The 9,497-nt window shown below is 34.0% G+C and overlaps 1 protein-coding gene across 1 annotated transcript in view; it reads left to right on the top strand.

The window, feature by feature from the left end:
- The first annotated feature begins 799 nt into the window (after positions 1-799).
- LOC135205840 (cytoplasmic dynein 2 heavy chain 1-like) overlaps positions 800-9,497 on the top strand; it is a 252,552-nt gene continuing 243,854 nt past the window's right edge. Inside the window, 7 exon segments of the mRNA XM_064237094.1 lie at positions 800-916; positions 2,936-3,033; positions 3,593-3,741; positions 3,922-4,089; positions 4,516-4,657; positions 4,825-4,951; positions 5,277-5,427. Of these exon segments, the coding sequence (XP_064093164.1) occupies positions 2,988-3,033; positions 3,593-3,741; positions 3,922-4,089; positions 4,516-4,657; positions 4,825-4,951; positions 5,277-5,427 (783 nt within the window). The 5' untranslated portion in view covers positions 800-916; positions 2,936-2,987.

Genomic DNA, 9,497 nt, shown 5'->3' with positions numbered 1-9,497 from the left:
GTAATGCCTACAGTGCACCCTGTGAGATACACAGGGATAAAAAAAAACCTGTATGAGGCACGATTCCTACAAAAAGACCTTGAAGAAGTGTCAGTACAATCTGATGAACCTTGTACTACCTATAAAGCAAAGTATATAAATATCATAAGACGTGGGTCCTGGGTTAAAGCAAATATATACGGTACCCGCAACTGTGTTCGCGGAGTGAGCGCTTATGAACCAGGAACTATGCGCAATATAATTATATATATATATATATAATATATATAGATATATATATATATATATATATATAATATATAATATATATGTGTGTGTGTGTGTGTGTGTGTGTATATATATATATATATATATATATATATATATATATATATATAAACTTTAACGGTCTTGTATTCATCTGTGCACTTCAAGTTCGTTTGTGTGTGTTTTTTTTCACAAAGGATTTTATAAATTTTCTTAAATCCAAACAACGGAACATGGCTATTAACGGTAATTATCAAGACATTGAATGTCAACATATTATTGCTTTTTGGCACGAAATTCTTGACATACCAAGTAACCAACAAGGCCACGAGGATTTGTTTGCAGTGGTTACCATGGTAACGATATGCCACTTATTTCTTGAATTGCGATTCATTTTCTTTTAGATACAGTGTTTTGGCGTTATAAGCCAAATTTTATGTTTTTATTTATTATAAACATTTTATAATGCGTTATTTACTGTACAAATCATTGAAAATATGGGGATTGAGATATTAGTAAATACTACCTGGCACCTCTACAGGATCACTTGTCACGAAAATCAACAACATACCAATGTCAAAACTTCAGAGGTTCTTGGTCGGCTCTTACTGTTCCTCCGGTGATGTCCCACTTTTTCTCCCGTTGTTTGACGTGACATTGTGGTTGTATGGTAATTATCCTTTAAGGTTAATAACAAAAAACTTATTAATTAGTGTCTCGTATTCAGGATCCGAGTAGGAGGATTAATTAGTGAGTTATAGTACTATTCAGGATCCGAGTATACCTAAGTTAGTCATCCAAGTGGTCTTACAGTTTGCCCTATTTTCATTAGTTATAGTAATACGACGACATTTTAATTTCTCGCCAATATATTAGAGTAATTTTAATGATGAAGTAATAAGGCGTATCCTTTATGAATGGCAAGTTATTACTACTTAGGTACTACTAGGCAAACTAGCGAGATAGCTTACTAGCTACTACTACCTAAGTACAGGGCTATTGGGGCCAATGTAGGAATGTTACGTCAGTTTATGGAGGTCGTAATTTCACCCAGACGACGTCTCTATAACCCCTTAAGGAGGTCATTCTTAAACTCCTGGACAAACTGTTTTTAGGCACTATGTATCAAAAAAGAAAATTACAGTGAAAGGCTACTGTAACTTACCTATACCTACCTAGCTATAAGGCAAGAATGACAATATCTTTTAGTGGTAAACCAAATGACCCATAGATTTTTCAGACTGTATAATCTAAGGGGAAACATGAAAACAAGTGGTTTGAATTGTCAATTATGGCTAAAGATGCATAAAACAACTGATAATTAGTCAGAAATGCATATGGTTCAGGAATTGGACATATAGGTAGCCTATATAATAATTATTTATATATTCTCTCAGAGCTTCTGACACCTTTATGGAAGTAATTACAGTGATGCCAATTGGGATAGGATCTTAAGCCTGTCTAGTATTTAAACTAGGATGAATAGTGCTTTTCCCAATTCAAATTAGTTTTAGGCCAAGGCCATGAAGTGCAGTCGAGGTCTTTCTGTTGTCTTGGAAGGATGTTGCTGTAGATATGAAAATTACTTATTACTCTGTGGTGAAGACTAGGCTAGATATCAGTAAGCTCAACTTGAGGACGAATCCTGGTACCTGAGATTTGTTTGGAAATTGGAAATGTAATAGTTTTGTTCAGGTTCACAATTTGTCTTGAAGCCATGATATCTTTTACCAGTGTGTGTGCCATAAGGTTGAGCAGTTGGAACTGCCATATTAGTTAGGAAACTACTACTTGCATTCATGAATGTTAGGCACCTACTTTTTCAGCTGACCTGTGACATTTGATTCATGTACAGTATTACCAAATTCCTGCTGGTTAGTATGTTAGAAAGATAAGCTTTCGAAGGAAGTTGGAAAGGCCATTCCCTGAATGTTCATATGTCTATAAAATGTAGATTTCGATCATGGTAGATTATGACTCAAAATTAGTTATTCAGTGCACTTAAATTTTGTGAAAATAGGTATATACTGAAATGTCTTAAGATTATATAGGCCAGTCAGATTTTTTTTATTTTATTACAATATTTACATAAATCTTTATTGTAAAAATTTGGGGTACCTATGCTGGAGGAGCCTGTATGACCACGGCAGATTATATTGATTTTCCTTACCACTAGATCAAACTAGATTATCTCAATCATAGGATAGGATAAGGGAAGGTATATGAGGGTAACCTAATGCTGTATCCATTCAGTATACGTTAAAAGGAAAATTAAACTACATTTAGTTTAATTTTAGTGTGAAAAAATGTAGACAGCAATACGTATTAGTAACATTAACAGGTGTAAAGGGCAATGGAAGCCTATAGGCTGAGACAAATTCAATCAGCAATGGAGAGTTTTCTAATAAGCATCAAGGAACCACTTTCAAATGGTTACAAATGCAGTAGCAACATCAGAAATTAATGCAAAAGTTATGTTTGCTGTTTTGTTACTTAGTCGCCTGCGTTTTATACAAATAGAATGTTTGTTTGACTGTCTTTAAGTAATCTTTAGAACTTTCGCACAACAGTACAGTATTGTCTCAACATCAAGTACTACTGACTTAATAATCTTGTAGTGTTCCATGTGCTGTGTTTTATACCTTGTCAAAGTACTTATAAGTTTCATGAACATCAATTTCTTTTACAGAAGAAGTACAGGATGAATTTGAAGTGAAAACCTCATAGGTACCACCAGGAAAATGGAAACAACAGATGTTCGCAAGAGTTTTATACTCACAACAGCTGGTAAGAAATACTGTTATAAAAAACAATGAAATAGTTTGGTACTGCACAAGGTTAGCCAGTTTCATCAGGGTAATTATTTTGATCCAGGTATGATGTATGAAGATCAAAATCTCTGACAAAATTTCTACTGCAGATCCAGAACACTAGATGGCTTAGAGGGATAAATAACTATTGCTGAGAATGTCAGCTAGAAGGGTGGTTAAGACCATTTGATCCAATGTGTCTTTTCTCATCCTACATCAACTTTGAACTTAGCTAACATTCTTATGGTCTGTTTCAGGTTTTTGCTTATAGCCCATCCTCTGAAAATGAGAAATGTTTAGATTTGTATGTCTTTGTTCCAAAATGATGATATGAATGTTCAAAGTTTGATAAGATTTCATAGGAGTTCTTATGTACTATGTTAATACTAATAACAGAGTCCCAGTTTGTTCTCATAAACTGTAATTTTTAAAAATTTGTGGGGAAGCTTGTTTATACACAGGTTTTATTGGTTGATACTTTGCTTTGTGAGTTTCTGTGTAAAGATAATTTTACCTAAATACTTGTTTTTTGGCAGGAAATTACTTCAAAATACCTCTGGGAGATCCTTCATTGGCTGCATCTCTTGATGATGAAAACCTCAATTCATTTCTTGATTCTGGCAATTCCCAGCTTTTGGGAGCCCAGATTATTGCAGATGAGAAGAGAATTTTATTCAGTACTAAGGTATGATAGTTTTCTCAGTTGTCATTTTTTGTACAATTGAATTGAAGTTTGTCATCTACCTATTATATATAGTAAATAACATGGCATTTATGAAAGATTAAATAGTTTCTAGTTGTACCATGCTTATGGAAGGATGAATAAGATTCTCCTTAAATTGTAAACGTGATTTGTTTATTGTAGGTGGATTCATCAGTGAAGAAAGATAAGCTGTTGGTTTTCTTTAAGGTCAAGCCAGAAGTTATCACTGATGAAAACTTATCAAATATTTTTGTGTCATCAATGATTGATTCTCCAGTTTCCTCCTTGTACCATTCTCTTCAGAAACTTTATGCTCCTATTTTACTACAGGTAAAGAATTATCTGCAAGTTGTGATGTTGGAAAGTTTTTGATGCGGCTTTTGATATGACTGAAATTTGTAACGCTGTCATGAGAGTACAAGTTCATTCATTTTATTTTTACTTTTCCAGTACAGTCAATAGATTATCTGATATATTTTTCAAATACTTGAAGGTATTTTTATCTATTGAAAATTATTGTTTATACAAAATTTTGTGGACAAAATAACTTAGAATTTTCCTGAATGTGGGCCAAATTTTTTTTCAATAAACACTGAAACCAAATTCTATGGACAAAGATGTCAAAACTCTTTATAATTGTAGAGCAATATACATACTTTGCACTCCGGTACACTATTTTTAGCTTATTGGATGTAGACATCATTATCCCTACTAAAATATGCTTTTTTTGTATGTTAATGAAACCTCTGTCTCCAGGATTCAGAATGGAGCAGCACGCTCGATCCAAAACTTCAAGAATTAGTGACAGAGCTCTCAGAAGGGCTAGGCAGTATGTTAAGGAAACAGAATACAATTGACGGTGGATCTGGTGCATCTGGCGGGAAAAAACCTTTAGCAGGTAATCTGTTAAATTAACTGTTATGAACTGATGCTCGATTGCTGTTTTACCTTTACTGTGTTACTTTTGGGTTTCCAAGATCTCTCTTGTCACTGGTTTAGTATGAAGACACATTTCGCAAGTTTCCTTAATTTGCTATCGGAATATTAACCTTTCAAAATTGACAGGTATATTGAATGTGAAGGATGAAGCTGATTATTGGGCTGAAGTCACAAACAATCCCAAAAATCGTGATGAAAAGGAAATGGCAAAAAACTTTTACTCTATTCTAGAACCAATAGCCAAAGACTTTAGGTAAGTTTTATTTGAAGTGCTGTACTGTTTTTCTATTTTTAATATCAGTTATGTAAATACTTTTTAAGTACCTCTTGCTTTCATAGGGATATGAAAATAAATGACTATTGTCTTTTATGACATTCTTATGCAATTATGAGTGCACACTTCATTTCATTAGTAAGGAGAGTTCTGTTAAATAAGTAAACTTTTGTATAATAGATAGGTACTTGTTATGTTTTAAGAATTTGGCTCTTGTAGCTTGTTGAGGTCAGTGATCTTTATTGTTAAGCCTAAGAAGATCATTCTAGTGCAGTGTATGTCTTCAGTACTGAATGTTTTCCAGTGGACTGGATGCTGTAACCTTTTTAGATGCAGAGGACATATTAGATAACACCCAGAATGCTCTTGATGAACTTTGGAGGCTTGATTATCCTCAAAATAGAATGACTCATTTATTGGATATCTTGGGAAATCAGCTAACACGTTATGTGCAGGTATGTCGTTTACAGTATTTCAGTTTAGATTTACCAAAAGAATTAACCCTTGTCTTTCTGGCACTGTATTCCTCTCAGCAGCCCTTTTGTTGGTAATGATGGTAGTACTCATTCTGTGTGCCCATTAAGCAGTATGGCAAAGTAACACCACTATATTTCAAACAGTTTTGTAATGTTTTCTTTATTTAATGAGTATTCAGAATTAAATAGACCAGACAAAATACAGTAACAATTAAATGACATGTTTTCTCACTTGTGCCCCTGTTACCACCAGGAATCTGAGACCCTAGTGTCTTTTTACTGATATGTGTCTTAGCTACCTGACATTTAGATTGAAGTCTCAGCTTCTATTTGCTTGACATAAGGAGGTCCAGTGTATATATGTCTGAAATAGCCACAGTTACTCTTTAAATTCTCAGTTTTTTCACAGTTAATGTACTTATTTGTTACTAGAAAAGCTTGTATCTGAAAGGAAAATAAAATAAGAGAAACTCAGTTAAAATTAAGGAAAACTGAACTCTCATATTGAATTTGGCTGAAGTTGAGTGAAGACATGGTGTTTCTTTTTTGATCTTCATTTTGCTTTCAAGGGTTTGTTGTGACATGTATATCCAAAAAAAGTTTGAAGAAATAAAAATGTTGAGAGATCACTGTGGCTATTACAAGTACATACATTTAAATCTGGTAAAAGTGACTAGTAGATTATTTTGAGACCATCAATCCTTACTTCTAGACTCATTGGGCTTGTTGAAAGATTGGTCTCAAATGAGGGCTTAAAGCAGAGCAAATTAAAGCTGAACAGATTGGACAGCTAGGTACTGTATTTTTTATATTAATTTTCGTGACTACATTTTTGTCATGAAACTGTTAAAATACTACTCGGGTATGAGCATTTTTAGAGGGGTACCAAGTATTTGCAGATTTTATCTATTCACAGGGGCCGTGTTACGCATCCTTGTGAATAGTGGGGGTAGACTGTATTAGTGTGTTTGCTGATGCATTACTGTGTGTAGGGTGTGTTTCAAATAGAGGTTCTAATTGACACCAACATATAAGTTTTTCTTTATTGGCTTTCATTATAAAACTTGTCTGACGGTGTATTATTACATTCGAACTGAAAGGAAGGATAATTCGAATCAGTACCTTGATGAAAACATTGCAAAATGAATAATATGACTGCAGAAAGTTAGATTACGACATCAACATGATACAGTCACAATGAACAGCTAAATCATACAAGAATTCAAGTAGTTACGTGAAAATAAACAAAGCCTCCTTACCCGGTACATCCAGAACACACACTAGGCTAATTCAATAAACAAATTCAATAAACAATCTCTTGAGAGAACCCTCGTACATTGGCATCCAAAATATGAATAAAGTCTAGGGATTTACAACTTTAAAATGTCCAAAACATTAACGTAAACTTCAATCAATCTACACTTCCAAACGTTGAACCCTTCTTCAGACTTCATAGGGAGAAGTTAACTTGCCGAGTGCACGAGGTGAACTGAGCGTGAAAGAGAGGTGGCACCGTTCGTTACAGCAACCCCATTACACAGAAATATCGAAGAATACAAAACCAACACAAAATATCTATCAATTATTATTACACAAATTATTTAATACAGATCAACACAAATATATTACTCATTTTATAATAGTAGGCAAATAAAATCTTTACTTCTGTTGATTCATAATTTTAAAGGTATGGAGCGCTATATTTCCTACACTGTGTTCATTTGTATTTTCTGGGCTCAGTTCGTGTCGCTGCGTGAAATAATCCTTTAGTTCTTTATTTCTAAGGTAAATGAGCTAACAAATACCAGAGGAAAATAAATAAAAAAGATGTCAGTATAACTGACTCGCTCACCCAAATAAAAGAAGGGTGTTGGTATGGTAACTGGGGCGAGTGAGACCACTACCACGAACTTCTTGCCATTTAGAATTCTCCCACACCAAAATCCCCAACTGAGAGAGCCGACCCACAGGTCGAGGCAGCAACTACTACCACTACACCCCACGCCACGCCGACGCCGCGCCTCTGGTGGTCATCCTTTCAGTTAGCGGACTAGGAGCCACACGTGTTTTGCTTTTGCTCTGTGCTTTTGTGGATTATCTCTCTTTATTCGTCGAGATGGAACGTGCAGCTATTGCAGCAGCTAAGTTAACCCTCTTACGCCGATTGGACGTATTAAACGTCGAGTCAAAATGTCTCCCGTATGCCGATTGGACGTATCATACGTCGGCTCAAAAAAGTTTTTTTAAAAATTCGCGGAAAAATACTTATAGGCCTACCAGCCGAAAACTTTTGTATCACGTGCCTTGGGGGATGCTGGGAGTTCACGGATCAAGGCGTTGTTTTGTTTACAATCGCTACGCAGGCGCGCAAGCGCGAATTTCTTTCTTATCGCACTAAAAAGTATCAGTGACACATCTCGGAAATTATTTCGTCACTTTGACATAATTATTGCACCATTTTAAATTATCCTTTACATGACGTATTATATATGAAAAAAAAATGTGCGCAATTTCATGCACAATACAACTAAAAATACTCATGATTGTAGCTTTTATAAATTTGAAATATTTTCATATAATAACCGATAAGTGCAAAAATTTCAACCTTCGGTTCAACTTTGACTCTACAGAAATGGTCGAGAAACGCAATTGTAAGCTAAAATTCTTATATTATAGTAATATTCAATCATTTGCCTTAATTTTGCAACAAATTGGACGTCTCTAGCACAATATTTCGATTTATGGTGAATTTATGAAAAAACTTTTTCCTTACGTTCGTGCGATAACTCTTCCATAAATTTTTTCGTGCGATTGTCCTAATGTTTGCACCCTTTTAAATTTGCCGTTACATAAAGTTTTATATATGGAAATGTGCGCAATTTCATGCACAATACAACAAAAAACAACCCATGGTTGTAGCTTTTATCAGTATTGGAATATTTTCATATAAATAACGTTAAGTGCAAAGATTTCAACTTTCGGTCAACTTTGACTCTACGAAAATGGTCGAAAACGCAATTGTAAGCTAAAACTCTTATATTCTAGTAATATTCAATCATTTACCTTCATTTTTGCAACGACTTGGAAGTCTCTAGCACAATATTTCGATTTATGGTGAATTTATGAAAAAAAAATTACGTTCGCGCGGTAACTCTTCCGAAAAAATCAGAATTTTTTTGTGCGATTGTCGAAATGTTTGCACCATTTAAAATTAGCTGTTACATAAAGTTTTATATATGAAAATGTGCGCAATTTCATGTAGAATACAACTAAAAATGATTGAAGGTTGTAGCTTTTCTCTTTTTCGAAATATTTGCATATAAATCACGATAAATAGAAAAAAAACCACGTTCGGTCAAATTTGACTCTACCGAAATAGTTGAAAACGCAATTGTAAGCTAAAACTCTTACGGCCTAGTAATATTCCGTCATTTTTCTTCATTTTGAAACAAATTTGAAGTCTCTAAAACAATATTGTGATTTATGGTGAATTTTTGAAAAATATATTTACCTTCACTCCGCGCGCCGATTCGCGGCCGCAAGTCTCCGAAATACGTACATGGCATTATCCTAATATTTGCTCCTTTTCATATTAGCCTTTTTATAGAGTTTCATATATCAAAATGTGCGCAAATTCATGAAGAATACAATAAAAAATAATTGAAGGTTGTAGCTTTTTCCATCTTTGAAATATGTGCATATGAAAAAATATATATATTAAATTTCGACATTCGGTCAAATTTAACTCGTCCGAAATGGTCGAAATCTGCAATTCTAATCTAAAACTCTTACAGTATCGTAATATTCAATCAGTTTGTCTTAATTTTGAAACAAATTGGAAGTCTCTAGAACATTATTTAGTAATTACGGTGAATTTTGAAAAATAACCATTTTTTTTGCGTCCGCTCGTTACGAATTCGTACATCATTTTGTGATAATATTTTTCCGGTGTTGCTTTTATTGTTTTACAATGTATTATATATCAAAATGATCGCAATTTAGTGTACAATACAACGCAAAAAAAATTAACTCGTTAGCTTTGACCGTTT

Source organism: Macrobrachium nipponense, chromosome 24 (assembly GCF_015104395.2).
Source record: "Macrobrachium nipponense isolate FS-2020 chromosome 24, ASM1510439v2, whole genome shotgun sequence".
In the NCBI taxonomy this organism is placed as follows: domain Eukaryota; kingdom Metazoa; phylum Arthropoda; class Malacostraca; order Decapoda; family Palaemonidae; genus Macrobrachium; species Macrobrachium nipponense.
This window is presented reverse-complemented; position numbering and strand designations above follow the sequence as displayed.